Source organism: Pistacia vera, unplaced genomic scaffold (assembly GCF_008641045.1).
Source record: "Pistacia vera cultivar Batoury unplaced genomic scaffold, PisVer_v2 Contig97, whole genome shotgun sequence".
In the NCBI taxonomy this organism is placed as follows: domain Eukaryota; kingdom Viridiplantae; phylum Streptophyta; class Magnoliopsida; order Sapindales; family Anacardiaceae; genus Pistacia; species Pistacia vera.
Window position 1 is genome coordinate 179,686 of NW_022196856.1, and position 24,515 is coordinate 204,200.

Consider the following 24,515-nt stretch of genomic DNA (forward strand, 5'->3'; position numbering starts at 1 on the left):
TTAATTGCTGCAGGAGTATGGTTCTGATTGTGATTCTAGGATTGAGCCATGAACACCTGACTATTGGTGTCAGCAGGTCCAGATGCAGAAGATTGATGTGTTGGCGAAGCAAAACCAAAAGGAGCCTGTGTTGAAAAATCCTTCGAAGACTGCACTAGTGATCCTGAATTCATATTAGCTCCAGTGTAATGATTGGAGGGTCCAAAATTAGAACCTTGTGACAGTCCTGAGTGTGGATAAAAAGATGGTCTTCCAGCAGTAAAATCAGATGATCCTGTAAGCTCAGCAGGTCTTACAAAATTAGGAGTAGCAAAAGCATGACTCACATTACTCCTGACCTGTGCATTGTTACCAGTAAAATGTACATCAAATCTGTGGTAACAATGCAAAGCTAGGTGTCCTGTCTTCCCACAGACTTGACAGACAAATCTATTCCTACCACCTACTCTGCCTCGGCCTCTGCCTCTGCCTCTAGTAACATGGCCGAATTGATATGGATAAAATTGATTAGGAGGGGTTAGGTACACAGGATACTTTTGATGTGCAGTCTGATTTACAATATAGTGGGATGGCACTAGGTTATGTGTTTGTTGTAAAGGTAGTGGATGTGTATGTGATGAGGACTGGGAACTTGTTCTTAGAAAAGTTTCATTTGCATCCAATGATGATTTGTTTCTGTTACTGTCAACACTTAGATTTGCAACATTAGCAGAGGTCTTGTGAAACTCAGACTGTATAGCTGAGGTCAGTGCATTATTAGCCTTTTCTAACCTAAGCTCTAGTTTCTGTAGAATTATTTGAGCTTCTTGAACTGAAATAGGATCTAACCTAGACTCTAATCTAGTAGTGATGTTCACTACAGCAGCATCATAGTCAGAATCAAGGCCATCTAAGATGAAATTTAACAGTTCTTCATCAGAAATCACAATTCCACTTGAGGACAAACTTTCGGCAAATCCTTTCATTTTAAGAAAGTAGTCATGCATACTTAGGTCATGTTTCTTTGTATTTTGTAGTAAGTTCTTAATATGTAATGTCTTAGCTCATGACTCAGTAAGAAATTCCTTTTCTAAAGTGAGCCAAATCTCAGTTGACAATTGACATTTAGAGATTACCGAAAAGATTGACTCTGAAATGGATGACAACAGCCAGTTGACAAGAAGCTTATCTGTCTTCTTCCAGAGGTGGTATTCTGGATTAGATTTTTTGACAACTTCAGAGGTTGGACCATCTGATTGAACTCGAATGAATGGCGCTGGGCAAGAAATCAGTCCGGTGAGGTGATCCTCAAGATCATGAGCTCCTACTGCAAACAATATTTGCGATTTCCAGAACCTATGATTATCTCTAGTGAGTTTAGGGTTGATTACAGGTAGTGTGTTAGAGGATATTGTGGTTGAACAAGTAAGATTACTGAGGTCAGTATTATGTTTCTGTCTTGATTGAACTGAATCTTTATCAGATTTGTGATATGGAGAAGAATTTGATGAAAAATCGGCCATTGTTGATGTTGGTTAAAGGCTCTGGTATCAAGTTGAGAATGAGAATTGAGAGGGAAGAAGAAAAACGACTTAAGAAAGTAAAGTAAGTAAAGTGGCTACTGTATACTTTTCATTAACCAGTAAAAGGTTACAAGCTCTGTTTATATACAAGAGCACAGTACACGTGTTTTAACAACTTTACCAATGCTTCTCAAGTAGAGACGAATTGTCTTACTCCAATCAAAATAGTTATTAGACCCATTAAGCTTATGTTTTGTAATTTTTGACATTACAGGAACATATCAATTATAGCTTATCAGCCATGGTAAGAAGACAAAAAATTGATCTTAACACAAACACAGCCCCAACAACTTACAACCGAAAAATCACAACTGACCTCAACACAAATACCAACAAAACTCTTCAAAGAACAAAATCTGATACCAACAGAAATAAACAAAACTAATCTGACCTGCTGAGATCTGAAACTAATCACACAGACTTACAGAAATATCAGACGAAGCCGGTAAAGGTGATTGGAGCACTGTCCTCGTCACACCGCCGGCTGTGAAGACTGCCGCAGATGAAAAGGTGGCGCGTGAGACTCACGCGCTGCTCCTCCGGTGATCGACTTCAAGGAATGGTCGATCGGTAGGAGGGGCTTCTTTCTAGGCAGGCTGGTGAGAAAAAAAAGCCATTCTCCAGCGTGACTCACAAATAATGCTCACTTGGGCAAAAAAAAAAAAACAATTGAGAAACAACCTAGAATTGCTCTGATACCATGTTAAAAACAAGAACTGATTGTAATTTTATTATTCTGTATTGATAAATTATACATCAATAATAGGAAATAAAGACTAATCTAGGAAATAAATAATCTAATCTAGGAATGAATAATCTAACTTCCTATTTACAGATTTGTTCTTAATATATATTGATTATAACCCTAATATCCATTATAGTTTATACACTTAATCATGCAATATCTGTAAGTTTTTTTGCATGTTCTACAACGTTGGAAAATGACTATATGAAGCATGAGTTTATAACATTAAATCTTAATGTTGTATGTGAAGACACTTATGCCATATCTATATCTGGGCAACTGGTTTAATTGCAATTTTCCAAATGCATTCAAAAGTAGTTATAGATTTTGTTCGGTTCTTCATGGTGGCATTGCACCCACTGTATCCCTCCCATAGTTTGTGATTTTTTTTTTTTTAATTTTAAAGTGGATTAGTGATTCCTGCATTGAACTTTATAAGTACCTTTATCTTTCTTCAATTATGTGGAAATTTTAAGAAAGAGATGCCATAAATTTATTTATTCATTTTCTTTCTTGGGGATGACTATCAAAGAATTGAGATGATATGCTTGAGAATGAGTGTAAGGTTGATTAGTTCAGATAAGCACCAAATTATCGAGCATAAACCACTGGGAAGGTTATGAATATCTGGTCTCTTGCTGCTTATAAGATATTCTTTAATCAGTTTCAAATTTACTTAATCCCAATTTGCTAATGAGGTAATTTCTTACATTGTTTTTTTTATTATGTGATGCTTGAATAGAAACAATTTTTATATTTTATTTTTCTTGGTTGGTTTGCATTGACATATTGTTTACATTGGGTTAGTAATTTTTATACACACTGTAGCATCTAATTGCCTGTAAGCGACATCATTTATTCATTTTGTTTTCATGAGGGACCTCTAATTTTAAGTGACCTATTGCATTCTTTGAAACTGAAGCTATCGTGCTACCAATGTAAGTTTTTTTTTCTTGATTGAGAATTATTCCCGATGCAGTTTTGCGCTATCCTTTAGATTTTATCTATTATTCAATAATAGTTGTTACATCTTCATATAGAGTCAATGCCTTTCCTATAATGCTTCTAGACCTCATAAAATGAAGTGTATGCATAGCTTATCTTACAAAGTTTCAAAATTTCTGATTTAATTTAACATGAAAAAATTGAGTGTCAACGGAGAAGTTTATTTTTTATATTGGTGGAGCAAGTTATTGCTGGTTAAATTCAGCACCTAAAGTTTGAGTGTTACTGGTGAAGGCTGCATATATGAGTCTCTTATATTGTTTAACTTTATCCAGAATCGCTATGAGTTGAGAATGAGAATTGAGAGGGAAGAAAAACGACTTAAGAAAGTAAAGTAATAAAGTGGCTACTGTTACTTTTCATTAACTAGTAAAAGGTTACAAGCTCTGTTTATATACAAGAGCCCAGTACACGTGTTTTAACAAGATTAACAATTGCAACTGCAACTTAGCTAGGCTAAGTACTTGTCAGTAACCTAAACATAATGAACCACTTGCAACTAATCATACATCTTCCCTTAAACCAAACTTCCATAGACATGAGCAAGTTGAGAGCAATTGAGAGGCTATCCTAACATCCTCCCTGAAGCCAAACTTCCATAACCTTGTTGTTAGACAACGTGAATTTCAGCATCCAAAAGCATAGTATCAAACTCAGCAACACAGAAACATAGTACTAATCTTCATACTTCAATATAAGAATCACACAAGCTTAGCACTGAATCATCAGAACAAGTTCAATAGAAAAAACCAACATCAAAATTGACATCTTCAACAGCTGCATTACACCATCAAAACTGACATCTTCAACAGCATACTTCAATAGAAAAATCAGCAACAAAACTGCATTAATCGCATCAAATGACATCTTCAACAGCTACATTAATAGAAATCAGCACCAATACTGCATTAATCAGCATCAAAACTGACATCTTCAACACATACTTAGCACTGAATCATCAGAACTAATCAGCAAACATGAACCAATCTTTCAACTCTTCATTTAAATCAAAACAGCTTCAACTATCAAACTCAAACTTCAATACAAACTCCAACACACAAACATCAATACCACACTTCTGAAACACTCAAACAACCTTACCCCTCAAAACTAAACTCCAGACAGCTCAACACATCAACTTCAAAAAAAAAAATTTGAACCCTGCAAACTAAAATTCCAGAACAGCTTCAACACTCAACTTGACAAACACATTTTCAACCCTGCAAACTGAAATTCCAGAATACTTCACAAATTAACTTTTGAAATTGTCCTCCAGAACAGCTTCAATCACATCAATTTCACAAACACATATTCAACCCTGCAAAATATTAAAAACACCAGTAACATTTGAGAAACAGCAGAGTGATTAACTGATGGAGGAGCTCTTATATTGAGTTTTTTCTCATGTTGCAAATTTGGAAGCTGGTAATGGTTAGTAAGAACATCTGCTTTCTGAATTTCAGTAGGAACATACTGAACTTTCAGTTTGTTGTCAGTAACTTGATTTCTCACATAATGAGCATCAACTCAATATGTTTTGTCCTGCCATGAGACAGGATTAGAGGCTATGAACCAACACTTTGGTTGTCACACCAAAATAGGGATACGGAAAGTTGTAGTCCGCTCAGTGAATATACTACAAAACCAGACAATCTCAGTTGATCTGTTGCAAGAGCTCGATACTCTGCTTCAGTAGATGACAAAGCAAACTCTCTGTTTTCTAGAATACCACTTGAATTAAGTTGGATCCAGAAACACACAACCCGCTTGTTGATCTTCTTCATGCAAGCTGCTGGCCTAGTCAGCACCAGTGAACACCTCCAACTAAACGTGGCTCTTAGTAAGTGAATTCCATAATTAGAGGTTCCTTTAATATATCTCAGAAGCCTCTTACAGGCCTGCCAGTGTAGCTGTGTTGGTGCCTTCAAAAATTGGCATTCAGTTTATTGACTGAATAAGCAATGTCTGGCCTAGATAGGATACAGGTTTGCAAGGCTCCAATGGTACTGCGGTAAAGTGCTGGATTGTCAAATAGATCACTTCATCAGGAGTTTGTTAGTGCCGACTGCCATGGGTAGAACATGGTTTGCAATCACCCATTTGGTTTTGAGGAGAATGTCCTTCGCATACTTTTTTGATGCATGTAAAGACAGTTGCATCTGGTAACCTCAAAGCCCAAAAATATTCAAAGATCCGAATCTTCAAGCAATTGAGTGTTAAGCTTCTGCATGTCTTGAGCAGTTGAGAGTATCCTGTCAAGAGTATATCATCCATATACAAGACATACATTACTTGACCTTGATTATGGAAATAAACAAACTGGGATCACCACTGAATTTACAAAACCCCAATCCAGAAATGCTGCTTTAAGTTTGTCAAACCAGGCTCTTGGAGCCTACTTCAACCCATAGAGTGCCTTTTTAGTCTACAGACTGATGAGGAGTGGCAGAATCTACAAACCTCTGGCTGAATCATTTACCATTTTCAGCTAATTCACCATTCAAGAATGCATTGTCAATATCAACCTGTTGGATTTCCCATTCATGGCTCACTCTAGACTGAGAATAACCTAACAGTGGGTGTTTCACAACTAGACTGAAGGTTTCCAGTAGTCAATTCCAAGGGTTTGTTGGAAGCTTTGCAACTAATCTTGCTTTGACACTTTATAGAACCATCAGCATTATGTTTAACTTTAACACCCATTTACCCCACTGGATGCATGGCTGGGTAGTGGAACTAGTTCCCAGGTTTGATTAGCTAAAAGAGCTTCAAATTCAGATTGCATAACGCTTGTCCAAGAGGGATGAGAGAGCTTCTGAAACAGTGTTTGGTTCCTTGTATCAAGTGAGAGGTGGAAATAAGAGCATATTGTGCTTTGGCTTTTGACTGAGTACCATTGGATGGGTTTGGTTGAAATATTGGATGGTGGAAAGATAAATCAACAATCAATGGTATGGTCTCAAAAGATGCATCAAATCAATGGTGATAGGAGAAGTAGTAGGTAAGAATTATCATGAACTAAAGGTAATCATGCTTGTTAAAAACCTGATCAGATGCAGTAGGACAAGAGGAAGAGGATGGAGATTGTTCAACCAGTGGAGTAGAAAAGGTTGTTCAACATTGTATGCTGAAGAGTGGAGGTTTGAGATGACTTATGGGATATCGGCAATAAGAGAGACAGAAGATGGCAATGCTGTGAAGAGTAGAGACACAGAATTAGAACTGCCTATAGACTGAAAAACAACGAGAGGACTGTATGGGGTTGTACAAGAAGTTAAAGTACTAGAAATTGAGAGTGATGAAAGGAAAGTCCATTCATCAAATTTGACACTTTGACATATATATATTCGACCACTAGTAGCAAGACATTTGTATCCTTGTGTTGCAAACTGAAACCAATAAAGGTACACTTAGTCGTATGAAAATCAAATTGTGTTATGTTATAGGGCCTAAGGAATGATAAACTGCACAACCAAAGACCTTTATGTGAGAATAGTTTGGGGAATGATAAACGTTTTGAAATGGAGAATATTGGAGAGTACTGGAGAGGGAAGTCTGTTGGTTAAATAAACTGCAGTTTGAAAGGCATGCCACCAGAATTTGAGAGCATGTGAGCTTGTGCTAATAAGGTTAGGCCTTGCTCAACAATTTGTCTATGTTTCCTCTCTACTCTACCATTTTGTTGTGGGTATGTGGACATGGGTGCCTAAAAGTAATACCATGTTGAGCAAAATAGGTGCAAGACTCCTAAATTCTCCCCCCAATCAGTTTGAACATATTTCAAGGTTGAACTAAATTGTCTTTCCACTAACTTTGAAACTGAGTGAAGATAGAGTAAGTTTTAGATTTATTTTCAGGGAAATATCCAGGTAAACCGACTGTGATCATCCAAAAACTGGATGTAACCTAATCCCTCAGGTGAAGAGATAGGAGATGGTCCCCAAAGATCTGAATATACCAGATCAAGGAGTTTAGCTGCTGAGAAGAGGACCTAGGATATATGAGCTGTTTTAATTTTCCAAACTACATGTTGGCAGAAGGTTAATCATTCTTGGATGAGTGAGGTACTTGTTACTCGTAGGTCTAAGGCTCATGTACCGGGCACCATGCAATATACAAACAAGTACATGGCATACATTTCAAAAATAATCAATTTTTGAATTGGGTGGGTTAATTATTAATTACCCCCAACAATTTAGAGATCTATATTTGGTCCAAAAGTTTTGAAACTTTTTAATTTGGCCCCTGCGCACTTGGAAGTGTGCTCGATGTGGCGATCAGTTAGATCGCTGCAACGTGCGCTAATCAACGTGGCACTCACGCTTCACGTGCGCTCGCCGCGGTAATAGGTTATATCGTCGTGATGAGCGTTGATTGCGAACAGCGCTCGTCCTAAGGACGATCGCCGCAGCGATGGGTTATATCGTTGGGGCGAGCGCTGATTTTTGCAGTCAGCGTGTATGCTAACAACACACACCGTGGCGAGCGTACACAGATTTGTAGCAATAGATCAGTTCAACCAGCCACCAAAATATGCCAATCGGATTTTGCAATCAATCTAAGCTACTAATTTCAACAAAAATCCATAACCCAATGTTCCAAACTTGCAGATCATTAACAAATTAAATTAATCAAGGCAACATGTTATCAATGAAATACATGTAATCAACCATTCACAAAAACTGTAAAATCTGGTACCCTAGGCTATGATACCAATGTTAGGAAACGATCTAGTTACGCAGCGGAAAACAAAAAATATTTACGACATGGATCATTCTATAGAACCAAGATCAGGGCACAAATTTATAGTTTATATATAAAATAAGAATCTGCAGAAAATCAGTTTAGAGTTTAAGAAATCATGTGCACGTTTGGAGGCTCCTCCAACTTGTCTCTAAGCGTATTTCGCTACCGACCCAAGTATAGGATTGAACCGGTGTAGTCCACACGAAGATAACCTCAAGGAACTAAAGAGGGATTTGCTAGATCCTCTTTAGCCTTTAAGAACCAAGAAGAAAAATCAAAGCAATTTGATTCAAGCAAAAAAATACAATCTGGCGTGGAAAGTGTTTCAAGGGGCTGGAGTGTTTTTCTTTTTTTCAATGAATCAAATGAGTGAATGAATATCTCTTTATCTAATTCACAAAAAAACTTACACTTATATAGTGCAAGTGTAATTGCCCTATTCCCTTATGGAATAGGCTTGGGCTCTAACCCAAACACCCCTTGTATCCAAACATTCCCATTTAGATATTTTAATTTTAATTTATCATTATCTCAATTCAATTCAATTAATATATATTAACATTTAACAATAATGATAATTTATTTAAATATATGCGAACGCATATTTAAACGTAATCTCACTTATTTAATTTTAATATCAAATTAAATAAAGGCTACGACCTCAGCAAATTTAATTGCACTGTGAAATTACCAAAATACCATTTCGCCTAAAAAGATGAAAATGCCCTTCATTGGCTCTTAAATTATCTTCTATGTGTGTGACCCATAGGCTCCTCATCATACTGGTAGTGTATAGTATCGTAATTAACACCAATTAATCGTCTCACTACACACAAACCAAGATTGACCCCTCGCAAGGCATCATGGCCACCCGATAGATTCGGATTTAGCGAAGTAGCTACCTATTAACGATATGGTTACCGTACAATTTGATCCTTTCATCATCCGTTATCTCAACGAGACTGAGGCATAAAAATAGTGTTAACCTTCGGTTACTCTTGATATTATGTATTCAATTACTAGACCAATGACCTGTATAATAAACTGGATAGAGCAACAACTCAATCCCACTGTGGCCAAAATTTTAGTGTCATTGCCATTTACTGAATTGCGCCATGAGATAACTTCTCTCGTACTCGGGAGTGATGAATCCTCTGTCTATCCACCATAGTCTTGATACACTCCTTGATGCAGCCAATCACCACCGTATTGACAACTCTGAATAGAACTGTGTTAGGCTAGTGTCAAACTACACCAATCGGTGCACAAGGCGCTCCGGTGATCTCAAGTCTAAGGATCACATGCACCACCATTCGTTAGAGGATTTATTCCATAGACACTAGGGTTACCATCCATATGGAATCCTCTGGTGGGTCAGTCCAGTGAACTTGCCTACAGCAAGCACCCATGTTTTGCACCAGGTTGTCACCAAACAACCTTGACAAGTGAGATCAGTCACTGCCTTTCGACAGGGTCATCCAACATTATGATAGCCTTACCGTATTGTCTGTGCCCTTACTTCAGAACAATACTAGGGCTATAGACGTTTCTAGAATGGCCACCATATGTGCTCATAGGGTTCTCACTATCAAGATTTGAAGGACTTGATACCCTTGTCATGGTTCTACCATTCTAAGGACATATATCAATACATCCAATGATGATTTACGTGATACAATATAAAATGTCTTTTATCGATCAATGAACATTATTACAAAGAGTCAATTCTACAATTGATTGGCTTTAGGGCATCTACTCTAACACGAGCATCCTCTCTCAACTATGTTTTCTTTGAATCATCTTCGATGGATCTTTTGTGAGATGATCATCTTTACCAATGCTTCTCAAGTAGAGACGAATTGTCTTACTCCAATCAAAATAGTTATTAGACCCATTAAGCTTATGTTTTGTAATTTTTGACATTACAGGAACTATATCAATTATAGGCTTATCAGCCATGGTAAGAAGACAAAAAATTGATCTTAACACAAACAGCCAACACAACTTACAAACGAAAATCAACAACTGACCTCAACACAAATAGCCAACAAAACTCTTCAAAGAACAAAATCTGATACCAACAGAAATAAACAAAACTAATCTGACCTCGCTGAGATACTGAGGAACTAATCACACAGACTTACTAGAAATATCAAGACGAAGCCGGTAAAGGTGATTGGAGCACTGTCCTTCGTCACACGCGCCGGCATGTGAAGACTGCCGCAGATGAAAAAGGTGGCGCGTGAGACTCACGCGCTGCTCCTCCGGTGATCGGACTTCAAGGAATGGTCGATCGGTAGGAGGGGCTTCTTTCTAGGCAGGCGGTGAGAAAAAAAAGGCCATTCTCCAGCGTGACTCACAAATAATGCTCACTTGGGCAGAGAAAAAGAAAACAAAATTGAGAAACAACCTAGAATTGCTCTGATACCATGTTAAAAACAGAGAACTGATTGTAATTTTATTATATCTGTATTGATAAATTATACATCAATAAATAGGAAAATAAAGACCTAATCTAGGAAATAAATAATCTAATCTAGGAAATGAATAATCTAACTTCCTATTTTACAGATTTGTTCTTAATATATATTGATTATAACCCTAATATCCTATTATAGATTTATACACTTAATCATGCAATATCTGTAAGATTTTGCATGATTACCTACTAACAGATGGAAAATGACTATATGAAGCATGGATGAGTTTATAACATTAAATCTTAATAATGATGGTATGTGAAGACGCTTATGTACATATCTGTATCTGGGCAACTTTGTTTAATTGCATATTTTCCAAATGCATTCAAAAGTAGGTTATAGATTTTGTTTGGTTCTTCATGGTGGCATTGGCACCACTGTATCCCTCCCATAGTTTGTAATTTTTTTTTTTTTTTTTTTATTTTAAAGTGGATTATGTGATTCCTGCATTGAACTTTATAAGTGCCTTTATCTTTCTTCAATTATGTGGAAATTTTAAGAAAGCAGATGCCATAAATTTATTTATTCATTTTCTTTCTTGGGGATGACTAATCAAAGAATTGAGATGATATGCTTGAGAATGAGTGTATAGGTTGATTAGGTTCAAAGATAAGGCACCAAATTATCGAGCATAAACCTGACGGGAAGGTTATGAATATCTGGTCTCTTGCTGCTTATAAGATATTCTTTAATCAGTTTCAAATTTACTTAATCCCAATTTGCTAATGAGGTAATTTCTTATATTGTTTTTGTCATTATGTGGATGCTTGAATAGAAACAATGTTGTATATTTTATTTTTTCCTTGGTTGGATTTGCATTGACATATTGTTTACTATGTGTGGTTAGTAATTTTTATACACACTGTAGCATCTAATTGCCTGTAAGCGACATCATTTATTCATTTTGTTTTCATGAGGGACCTCTAATTTTAAGTGAAACCTACTGCATTCTTTGAAACTGAAGCTATCGTGCTACCAATGAAAGTTTTTTGTTTCTTTGATTGAGAATCTATTCCCGAGTTCAGTTTTGCGCTATCCTTTAGATTTTATCTGTTATACAATAATCATGTTGTTACATCTTCAATATAGAGTCAATGCCTTTCCTATAATGCTTCTAGACCTTCATAAAATGAAGTGTATGCATAGCTTATCTTACAAAAGTTTCAAAAGTTTCTGATTTAATTTAACATGAAAAAAATTGAAGTGTCAACGGAGAAGTTTATTTTTTATATTGGTGGAAGCAAGTTATTGCTGGTTAAATTTAGCACCTAAAAGTTTGAGTGTTACTGGTGAAGGCTGCATATATGGAGTCTCTTATATTGTTTAACTTTATCCAGAATCGCTATGAGTTGAGAATGAGAATTGAGAGGGAAGAAGAAAAACGACTTAAGAAAGTAAAGTAAGTAAAGTGGCTACTGTATACTTTTCATTAACTAGTAAAAGGTTACAAGCTCTGTTTATATACAAGAGCACAGTACACGTGTTTTAACAAGATTAACAAATTGCAACTTGCAACTTAGGCTAGGCTAAGGTTACTTGTCAGTAACCTAAACATAATGAACCACTTGCAACTAATCCTAACATCTTCCCTTAAACCAAACTTCCATAGACATGAGCAAGTTGAGAGCAAATTGAGAGGCTAATCCTAACATCCTCCCTGAAGCCAAACTTCCATAACCTTGTTGTTTAGACAACTGAAATTTCAGCATCCAAAAGCATAGTATCAAACTCAGCAACACTAGAAAACATAGTACTAATCTTCATTACTTCAATATAGAATCAACATCAAGCTTAGCACTGAATCATCAGAACAAGTTCAATAGAAAAACCAACATCAAAATTGACATCTTCAACAGCTGCATTAATCAGCATCAAAACTGACATCTTCAACAGCATACTTCAATAGAAAAATCAGCAACAAAACTGCATTAATCAGCATCAAAACTGACATCTTCAACAGCTACATTAATAGAAAAATCAGCACCAATACTGCATTAATCAGCATCAAAACTGACATCTTCAACAACATACTTAGCACTGAATCATCAGAACTAATCAGCAAACACTGAACCAATCTTTCAACTCTTCAATACTAAAACTCAAAACAGCTTCAACATATCAAACTCAAAACTTCAATACAAACTCCAACAAACAGCAAACATCAATACTCAACACTTCTGAAACACTCAAACAAACCTTTAACCCTCCAAAACTAAAACTCCAGAACAGCTGCAACACATCAACTTCAACAAACACATTTTGAACCCTGCAAACTAAAATTCCAGAACAGCTTCAACACATCAACTTGAGCAAACACATTTTCAACCCTGCAAACTGAAATTCCAGAATAGCTTCAACACATTAACTCTTTGAAATTGTCCTGCCAGAACAGCTTCAATCACATCAATTTCAACAAACACATATTCAACCCTGCAAAATATTAAAAACACCAGTAACATTTTGAGAAACAGCAGAGTGATTAAACTGATGGAGGAGCTCTTATATTGAGTTTTTTCTCAAAATGTTGCAAATTTGGAAGCTGGTAATGGTTTAGTAAGAACATCTGCTTTCTGAAATTCAGTAGGAACATACTGAACTTTCAGTTTGTTGTCAGTAACTTGATTTCTCACATAATGAGCATCAAGCTCAATATGTTTTGTCCTGCCATGAAAGACAGGATTAGAGGCTAATGAACCAACACTTTGGTTGTCACACCAAATGATAGGGATACTGGAAAGTTGTAGTCCAAGCTCAGTGAATATACTACAAAACCAGACAATCTCAGTTGATCTGTTGCAAGAGCTCGATACTCTGCTTCAGTAGATGACAAAGCAATAACTCTCTGTTTTCTAGAATACCACTGAATTAAGTTGGATCCAAGAAACACACAACAGCCGCTTGTTGATCTTCTGTCATGCAAGCTGCTGGCCTAGTCAGCACCAGTGAAGCACTCCAACTGAAACCGATGGCTCTTAGTAAAGTGAATTCCATAATTAGAGGTTCCTTTAATATATCTCAGAAGCCTCTTACAGGCCTGCCAGTGTAGCTGTGTTGGTGCCTTCAAAAATTGGCTCAGTTTATTGACTGAATAAGCAATGTCTGGCCTAGATAGGATACGGTATTGCAAGGCTCCAATGGTACTGCGGTAAAGTGCTGGATTGTCAAATAGATCACTATCATCAGGAGTTAGTTTAGTGCCGACTGCCATTGGGGTAGAACATGGTTTGCAATCACCCATTTTGGTTTTGAGGAGAATGTCCTTCGCATACTTTTCTTGATGCATGTAAAGACCAGTTGCATCTTGGGTAACCTCAAAGCCCAAAAAATATTTCAAAGATCCAAGAATCTTCAAAGCAAATTGAGTGTTAAGCTTCTGGACAATGTCTTGAAGCAGTTGAGGAGTATCTCCTGTCAAGAGTATATCATCCACATATACTAAGACATACATTACTTGACCTTGATTATGGAAAATAAACAAACTGGGATCAGCCACTGAATTTACAAAACCCCAATCCAGAAATGCTGCTTTAAGTTTGTCAAACCAGGCTCTTGGAGCCTACTTCAACCCATAGAGTGCCTTTTTTAGTCTACAGACATGATGAGGAGTGGCAGAATCTACAAACCCTTCTGGCTGAATCATTTACACATTTTCAGCTAATTCACCATTCAAGAATGCATTGTCAATATCAACCTGTTGGATGTCCCATTCATGGCTCACAGCTAGACTGAGAATAACTCTAACAGTGGGTGATTTCACAACTAGACTGAAGGTTTCCAGGTAGTCAATTCCAAGGGTTTGTTGGAAGCCTTTTGCAACTAATCTTGCTTTGAACCTTTAGATAGAACCATCAGCATTATGTTTAACTTTAAACACCCATTTACAGCCCACTGGATGCATGGCTGGAGTTAGTGGAACTAGTTCCCAGGTTTGATTAGCTAAAAGAGCTTCAAATTCAGATTGCATAACAGCTGTCCAAGAGGGATGAGAGAGTGCTTCTGAAACAGTGTTTGGTTCCTTGGTATCAAGGTGAGAGGTGGAAATAAGAGCAGTATTGTGAGCTTTGGCTTTTGACTGAGTAACCATTGGATGAGCGTTTTGGGTTGAAATATTGGATGGTGGAAAGGATAAATCAACAATCAATGGTATGGTCTCAAAAGATGCATCAGAATCAATGGTGATAGGAGAAGTAGTAGGTAAAGAATTATCATGAACTAAAGGTAAATCATGCTTGTTAAAAACCTGATCAGATGCAGTAGGACAAGAGGAAGAGGATGGAGATTGTTCAACCAGTGGAGTAGAAACAGGTTGTTCAGACATTGATGCTGAAGAGTGAGAGGTTTGAGAATGACTTATGGGATTATCAGGCAATATAGAAGAGACAGAAGATGGCAGATGCTGTGAAGAGTAAGAGAACACAGAATTAGAAACTTGCCATATAGACTGAAAAACAGAATCAGAGGAGGACTGTATGGGGTTTGTACAAGAAGTTAAAGTACTAGAAAATTGAGGAGTGATGAAAGGAAAGTCCATTTCATCAAATTTGACACTTTGACATATATATATTCGACCACTAGGAGCAAGACATTTGTATCCTTTGTGTTGCAAACTGAAACCAATAAAGGTACACTTAGTCGTATGAAAATCAAATTTGTGATGGTTATAGGGCCTAAGGAATAGATAAACTGCACAACCAAAGACCTTTATGTGAGAATAGTTTGGGGAATGATGAAACAGTTTTTGAAATGGAGAAATATTGGAGAGTACTGGAGAGGGAAGTCTGTTGGTTAAATAAACTGCAGTTTGAAAGGCATGCCACCAGAATTTGAGAAGCATGTGAGCTTGTGCTAATAAGGTTAGGCCTTGCTCAACAATTTGTCTATGTTTCCTCTCTACTCTACCATTTTGTTAGTGGGTATGTGGACATGGGTGCCTAAAAGTAATACCATGTTGAGCAAAATAAGGTGCAAGACTCCTAAATTCTCCTCCCCAATCAGTTTGAACATATTTCAAGGTTGAACTAAATTGTCTTTCCACTAACTTATGAAACTGAGTGAAGATAGAGTAAGTTTTAGATTTATTTTTCAAGGGAAATATCCAGGTAAACCGACTGTGATCATCCAAAAACTGGATGTAATACCTAAATCCCTCAGGTGAAGAGATAGGAGATGGTCCCCAAAGATCTGAATATACCAGATCAAGAGGTTTAGCTGACTGAGAAGAGGACCTAGGATATATGGACTGTTTTAATTTTCCAAACTAACATGTTTGGCAGAAGGTGTAATCAGTCTTGGATGAGTGAGGTACTTTAAGATCAGTTAGGATTTTAGTTAAAACATAACTATTTGGATGTCCTAATCTCCTATGCCACAGCATAACATCAGTTCTTTGAGCAGGAAATGATTGCATACCATGCATTTTATTAATATCAGAAGCAACACAAACATATATATTTTCATAATTACATTCTGTAATAGTATTGACAGGATTAGATGTTGTAACAGAACACTTATTACAATGCAAACATGGTTGGCCAGCAGATAAGGCACAACCTGATAGACACTTAGAATTATTTGTAGATACTAAAGGAAAAATACAAGTGTTGAAAGAAGGCACTGAATTATTATCATGAAGTTGATGATGAACTGAAGCTGTCAAGTCTTCAGTAGAGTTTAAAGAAGCAGAGATTGAAGGTTGAAGTCGGTATAAACCATCCTTAAGCATTCCTTGAAGAAGAATTGCTTTGGAAGACTTGTCCTTAACCACACAGTAACCAGAGTAGAATTCAACAAACACTTCATTATCTTTATTAAATTTAGATATGCTAAGTAGGTTGTTTGTAATTGTAGGGATATAAAGAACATTCCTAAGATGCAATTTTCTACCAGGACAAGATAACCAAGAAGAACCAATATGAGAGATTGAAAGGAACTCACCATTTCCCACTTGGAGCTACTCACTGCCAGTGTAGCTAGTGCTTGCTGTTAATTATCCAAAATCAGAAGTGACATGGTCTGTTGCTCCAAAGTCCATGTACCATGCTACATCCTGAACAGCTGAAGGTGTAGCAACATAATTAATTACTGTAGGAGTATGGTTCTGATTGTGATTCTAGGATTGAGCCATGAACACCTGACTGTTGGTGTTTGCAGGTCCAGATGCAGAAGATTGATGTGTTGGTGAAGCAAAACCAGAAGGAGCCTGTGTTGAAAAATCCTTCAAAGACTGCACTAGTGATCCTGAATTCATATTAGCTCTGGTGTAATGATTAGAGGGTCCAAAATTAGAACCTTGTGACAGTCCTGAGTGTGGATAAAAAGATGGTCTTCCAGAAGCAAAATCAGATGATCCTGTAAGCTCAGCAGGTCTTGCAAAATTAGGAGTAGCAAAAGCATGACTCACATTACTCCTGACCTGTGCATTGTTACCAGTAAAATGTACATCAAATCTGTGGTAACAATGCAGAGCTAGGTGTCCTATCTTCCCACAGACTTGACAGACAAATCTGTTCTTACCACCTACTTTGCCTCGGCCTCGGCCTCGGCCTCCAGTAACATGGCCGGATTGATATGGATAAAATTGATTAGGAGGGGTTAGGTACACAGGATAATTTTGATGTGCAGTCTGATTTGCAGTATAGTGGGATGGCACTAGGTTATGTGTTTGCTGTAAAGGTAGTGGATGTGTATGTGATGAGGATTGGGAACTTGTTCTCAAAAAAGTTTCATTTGCATCCAATGCTAATTTGTTTTTGTTACTGTCAACACTTAGATTTGCAACATTAGCAGAGATCCCATGAAACTCAGACTGTATAGCTGAGGTCAGTGCATTATTAGCCTTTTCTAACCTAAGCTCCAGTTTCTGCAGAATTATTTGAGCTTCTTGAACTGAAATGGGATCTAACCTAGACTCTAATCTAGTAGTAATGTTCACTACAGCTGCATCACAGTCAGAATCAAGGCCATCTGAGATGAAATTTAACAGTTCTTCATCAGAAATTCCAATTCCACTTGAGGACAAACTTTCGGTAAATCCTTTCATTTTAAGAAAGTAATCATGCATACTTAGGTCATGTTTCTTTGTATTTTGCAGTAAGTTCTTAATATGTAATGTCTTAGCTTGTGACTAAGTAAGAAATTCCTTTTCTAAAGTGAGCCAAATCTCAGTTGACAATTGACATTTAGAGATTACAGAAAAGATTGACTCTGAAATGGATGACAACAGCCAGCTGACAAGAAGCTTATCTATCTTCTTCCAGAGGTGGTATTCCGGATTAGATTTTTTGACAACTTCAGAGGTTGGACTATCTGATTGAACTCGAATGAACGGCGCTGGGCAAGAAATCAGTCCAGTGAGGTGATCCTCAAGATCATGAGCTCCTACTATAAATAATATTTGCGATTTCCAGAACCTATGATTATCTCTAGTGAGTTTAGGGTTGATTACAAGGAGTGTGTTTGAGGATATTGTGGTTGAGCAAGTAAGATTACTAAGGTTAGTATTATGTTTCTGTCCTGATTGAATGGAATCTTTATCAGATTTGTGATGTGGAGAAGAATTTGATGAAAAATCGGCCATTGTTGACATTGGTCAAAGGCTCTGATACCAAGTTGAGAATGAGAATTGAGAGGGAAGAAGAAAAACGACTTAAGAAAGTAAAGTGGGTACTGTATACTTTTCATTAACCAGTAAAAGGTTACAAGCTCTGTTTATATACAAGAGCACAGTACGTGTTTTAACAAGATTAACAAATTGCAACTTGCAACTTAGGCTAGGCTAAGGTTACTTGTCAGTAACCTAAACATAATGAACCACTTGCAACTAATCCTAACACTATGTATCTACAGACCATTGAAGCGCAAGTTGGACTCAATAATATTTGCTTCCAATGGAGCAGCTTTTTAAAGGTCAGTTGATTTTCTTATCCAAAACTTAGATTGTAGGAGCTAAACCACTTTCCTCTTTTCTTTTCTTTATTTAATTTTTTTGTTCTGGTGCCAGCTTATCAGGATTGCTTCGACAAAAATTAAATTTGTTTGGTTTTGGGTTCTGTATCCTTAACATAATTACTGATGCAAGGTCTGCTCGATGTCCTGCTTCCTTATGGTTAGTGCTGGTGGTTTAAAGAAGAGGAGTTAAGTTTATTGCCAGCAATGGTGATCATTTGAAAATAGAATACAAATAATTATAAGAGAGATAGACAGAGGAGAAGGCTAAAAATATTTTCTTTTTTTTATCTGAATGGTTATGGAGGCGAGACATTTTCTAAAAGTGATTTAGTATTATATAGAAAATGATAATTTAAAGGTAGCCTTGAGATTACTTTTGGAGATTCTGAATAAATTTCATCCATTCTTTAGAGTATAACTATATATTATATTTGATTTACAAGGATAGTGTTTATCTATTGGGACTTTGAGATTGGATTTCTTCTTATAGTTCATTTTTCTGATCATTATCTTTAAACTATCCAAAAGTCAAAATAATAGTCATGTCATTGTTTACTATCATATCGTGAACTGGACTATAGCTAGCACACATCAAACTAAGGTTAGAATCAGTTAACACAAAATCTAAACAATGCAAACGATTTAGAATGTAGTTTTGGTGTATTTGTTTTTTTTTTTTTTTTTTTTTTTAGTTCGCAGCATAGCTTCTGGACTCCAACATTTTATTGAATATACTTAGTTGTATTATATAGATTTTTATGCCAATAGCTAAGCTCATTTTAAGACTATGTCAGGTACGTGAGAAGTATGAAATGAAGAGGAGAACAAGAATAAGATTCTGATGAGAGTTTTCTCTTGGATTTGGAATGATTAAACCATGATTTTGCAAAGTATTATGGTTATGCTAATATTTATGTCATGGATTCTATAAATGCAAGCTAGTAAAATTTTCTTGGTCCACTTGAGAAAAAAAAAAAAAAAAAAAAAAAAAAAAAAAGAAGAACAACAACACAACAACATATTTCTGCTAGGCCTACTTTGAAATGCCCCAACTTATAATGGTAGAAAAATTCCAAAGATGCCAGTGTATTCTTAAAATTTGGGTAAATTGTTGTAAAACAAAGTTCAATGCACTATGAGAAAACAATTCCAATCAACCACAACTATTTCATTTGATGGAAGCATAAGCATATTGGTGTCAAAGATGAGACTTTTTTATTCATTATCCTATTTCACTTGAAATGGGTTCCACTATTTGATTTATTTATTTGATCTTTAAGTTTGTAAGTCTGAAGCATGGTGTTCCAAGAGCATTGAATAGCTTCTCCTAGAAGAGAATAGTTTATACATTTAGAATTTTAGTTTTCAACTTCCATGTGTCATTTTAGTATTACTTCAGTTTGCATAGCTTGCGTTTATTTGTCGGCTATATTTCAGGCTTTTTTGTTTTATAAATTTGAATCTTTCCGCATGATGGCTTGTTAAACCTCGTGACACGATTTGCTTTTTAACTTTTTGGAAGAACTTTTGTATGACGTGCATTCCTCGTGCTCTACCTTCATCATTAGATCATTAGATATTCGTTGCATGCTGCTATGATACTATTGGCTCTGTCACGAATTATGAAAAATAACTTCTTCCTTTTTTTTCCTCTGGTGGCATTACTTAGTGAGATACATAAAACAGAAAACCTTATCTTTTACAACTGGTTAATGAGAGTTATTGAAATGAATTTTTATCCCTTATTGAGAGCTTATTGCTATTAAACCCATAAAAAGGAAAATGAAAAGTCATGCTGATGTGTTCTACAGTATTTTTTAGTGTCAAAAACTCAAATTGTGTTTAAATTAAGGATGTTTGTGTTTGTTGCCCAGGCTGGAGTCCGAGAATTGGGAGCCTTTTGTCACAAAAAATGATTTCTAACCTTTCTGGCACGGATACAAATATGGCAGTGCATGTGGTGCCTTATAATATCTTAAGCTACTAATTATGACTAGAAGATTCCTGATGTGCACATTATTTATGCTTAAGAGGATGTTTGTCTAAGCTTATAAGCTGGTCAAATTTGCTTATAAGCTCTAAAATTAAGCGGACCTGTTTGTTTATAAATTTTTTAAGCTTATGAGTTGAACTTATAAGCTAAAAAAAATAAGTTGGGAGGGAGGTACTTTTTTTTTTTTTTTGGCTTATAAGTACTTTGCTTATAAGCTAGTTTGACCAAGTATATTACCACATTATCCTTATTTAATTTTAAAATTCTATAGTGTGCACTTGTTTAATGTAATACCTTTTTTAGTAATTTTATAATAAAATGTACTTATAAGCCACATTTTACCAAACACGTCAATTACTTATCAGTCACTTATAAATACTTTAAGCAAACACGTAATTGCTTAAAATTTCAAATGCTTATAAATTAATTTTAGCTTATAAGCAATTGTTGTTGCTTATAAGCTAATTTTCTTAAGCTCAGACAAACACCCCCTAAAATACATGTATTTCAACTTTGAAAATGTTTACACTAAAACCACTGAAATATATCATTACTCAACTGACAACAAAGTTAACTTTAGAACAAATGGGTAAACTTTTAATGTTGGCACCTGCAGAAATAGTAATCTTACACTACTTGATGATTTTAATTTATTTACCACCTAAAATGTATTTTCAAAACAATTCTAATATCCTTTATAAAATCAAGTTGATTTCTCTATAATGATTTATTGTTAAATTTACAAATGTAAAGTTTAGGATAAATCATTAAGTAGCGTAAGATTACCATGTAGCTTAGCTATGGAAAAAGGTGCGGAATCCATGTCCATGCTAAAAACAAATCAAGGTAATTCCATGCATGCTTAAAGTAAGTTGTGTTTTTGAGCGTTTCATTTTTATTTGTCATTGTCCTGATTATAAAACTAACATTGCCAAGGGCTCTCTGATTGGAATTAGATCAGCACAACCAAGAGCTCTCAGCAACATGGCTGTTTGCTTGCCTTTCAGTGCTAGATAAGTTATCTTTTGTCAAGGTCTCTCTGATTTGAATTAAACTTGTTCAATAAATTTGTAATTATGTTTGATTCCTTAGATTTGTAGATTCAGCTTTAAAAATAAAATAAAAAAATTAGTATCAGTTTCTTGATTTTTAAAAACTTGTGTGCTTGCTTGAATCTGCATTCTGGATATATGTGCTCTTGAGTATGATTTAAACTGGTATAAGTTTGATTCACTTGTCTATGGGTAATTGTGTGCAATGGGTCTGTGTGAAGGTAGATATGAATTTTGAATTGATTTTAGTGGGAAGTTTTGCATAGAGTTGGTGTTAAACTCACTCGTTTGACAGACAAATGGAAGGTGCATTATCATTAGATAGTTGTATGATTCTGGAAAGGCTACATGGTTTTGAAGGCTTGCAAGGACTGATGCAGCTTCATCACCACCAAGACCCACATTTTTACCAACATGGGTCAATGATTCAACAGCAAACTGGAAGTGTTTCCCTCTTAAATGTACAGTCTATGCAGGTGCAACCTATTTCTGTCACTGACTGTGATATTGATGAGAGAGGACAAAGATTGGTGAGAGATGATTATTTGAGGAATTTTTCTGAAGCTGATGTTAATGAGCATAATGAAGTTGGTGAAGGGACAGAGAAACAGTGGCAGCGTATAAAATGGACTGAGCAAATGGTGAAGCTTCTGATTACCACTGTTTCGTACATTGGGCAATATGCTTCTTCTGTTGTTGGCAGTGGAAGACAGGAGTCTTCGGTCTTGCAGAAGATAGGAAAATGGAGACTTGTCTCAAATGTCATGGTTGAGAGGGGTTATAATGTATCTCCTCAGCAATGTGAGGACAAGTTTAATAACTTGAACAAAAGCTATAAGAGACTCAATGAGGTTTTTGGGCAAGGCTTCTCTTGCAAAGTCGTGGAAAACCCAAAGCTTTTAGATGAGATGAGCATATCTGAGAAGGAGAGGAAGGATGTAAGGAAAATATTGTGCTCAAAACAACTGTTTTATGAAGAGATGTGCTCATATCACAATGGCAATCAACTATATCTTGCTCACGATCCAGATTTGCAGAGATACTGGCAGTTGGCGCTTAGGAAGAAAGACAAATTCGAGTCTCACCCAAGGTGTTCCAAGGCTAATGATTTTGATGAACGAGTTGAAGATGCTGGAGCTGATGGTCGAGCTAATGAAACTGAGGATGTTGGTGGAATTTCGGCGGTTCAAGAGGTCTCTGTAACAAGAGATGTGGAAGCTGTTAATCCCCTAAATTTTGTAGGCGTTAATGGACTTGATAAACAATATCAAGATAATGAAACTTTTGATATTGATGGCGTGCTCGGCGTTTCAGAGGCCTCTGGAAAAAGGTTGGAAAAGGTGAATAGAGATGTTTATCCCTCGGAATTTGTGGGATTTAAAGGAACATCTCAGGATCATCAACAACAAAGTCACACAGATCTAAATCATATCAGCCCGAAAGTAAACCACATAGATGAATTGCTGAAGAGATGGATGGCATTTCGATCATGTCGGATAAGGGTGCAGAGGTTACATGTAAAGGCTCAATTGCTCAAGTTGGAGAAGCAGCGGTTTAAGTGGCAAAGGATTTGGTGGAAGCAGGACAGGGAGATGAAGAAGATGAGACTGGAAAATGAAACTCTGAAAATCGAGAACGAGCGGATGGAAATGGAACTGGAATTCAAGCGACTGCGTGCTGATTACAGCTTAGGTATTTCTATATAAGATTATGTGTATGTTGCTATTTTATTTTATTTTCTCCTTCTAAATCTTCAGTTTTTAACGCCTGGGATTTGGGCATTCCTTTCTTATAATATGTTCTTAAAGTTTATTATATATGTTGAAGGTTTTCAAATTCTGTTGCTTTTGTTGAATTGTGACAAGAATTCCAGAAGTGGTGTCTTAAATGATGAGACACATTAATTTTACAGCATTTTGAGAGCACAAAGGCATTAATTTTATCAGGTGGATTTTGAATTATTTAATCATAGGATTCCTTTTAGAAATTAAATAGTGCTGATTCTGCTGAATTAATTTTTGCCCCTTGGTTTTCAAAAGCAAACAAAAACGTCCTTGTAATTAATTAACCCATGTCCTGTTACTCTCATTTTAACATAACCAGGGCATTCGTGTCATTCCACTGCAAGAGTAAATAAAAATAAATAAAATATCTAGCCCGGAGCTCCAACTCTTGACACATGATAAAAAAACAGTAATAATAGGTTTACACCACCTTCTCACATCATGACGTGACACATGATATGATAGTGCTACATCAACAAAATGCCATGTCATTTCCCTCCAAATTCAAAAAAAACCCAAAATTTCAATTTTCAATTTACCTAAAACAAACCTCAAATCGAATCTCAGTTTCTCCAAAATACAAATAATAAAATCTCTCCCCAATTTTCCTTTCAAGATTAGCGAACCTGATTCTTTTCGATGCCCACCACTGTTTCCTTCTCTTCGTTTCCTCCAATTGCGTCCCCAACGAACGCCGCACCCGTACGTGATTATTTCCCGCTTGCTGGGTTCTAAAACGTCACACTTGTAAGGTTAGGAGTTGTTTATATGATTTTAAGCCTGAGTGTGTACCTTCTTAGGGGAATTAGAATGTGTAACCATTAGTGAAGAATGTAGGGACTCAATAAAGAAAATAAATCGATGTCAACATGAACTTTGGCATAGTAGCCAAAGGCTTTAGCTCTTGTAGCTTTATCAATCTAAAAGGGAATTCCAATACCTTGAGATAATGACTTTAATTTTATTAAAGTTTTTCCCTTTTTCTTGCATAAATTTGGTCAAAGTTTTTGGTTTTTTTAGAGAAAATAATTGATTTTTGATATGTGGGTATGTAGAACGGAAGTTAAAGGTTTGTTTTCTTCACTGTGATGCAAGGATTCAAACTTTTTCAGCCTACCCAAAACTCAAGTTCATGTAGCTTAGTAAAATTTCGGTCCACTTGAGAAAAAAAAAAAAAAAAAAAAAAAACAACATATTTCTG

The 24,515-nt window shown here is 36.1% G+C and overlaps 1 protein-coding gene across 1 annotated transcript; it reads left to right on the forward strand.

The window, feature by feature from the left end:
• Positions 1–21,757: 21,757 nt before the first annotated feature.
• LOC116121174 lies at positions 21,758–23,236 on the forward strand. The gene has a single exon (XM_031407122.1). The coding sequence runs from the start codon at positions 21,830–21,832 to the stop codon at positions 23,234–23,236; it is 1,407 nt and encodes a 468-aa protein (XP_031262982.1). The 5' UTR covers positions 21,758–21,829.
• Positions 23,237–24,515: the final 1,279 nt, after the last annotated feature.

Bases quoted from the DNA above. Each gene is read 5' to 3' on its own strand.
- LOC116121174 (XM_031407122.1), top strand. From the start codon at position 21,830: ATGGAAGGTGCATTATCATTAGATAGTTGTATGATTCTGGAAAGGCTA.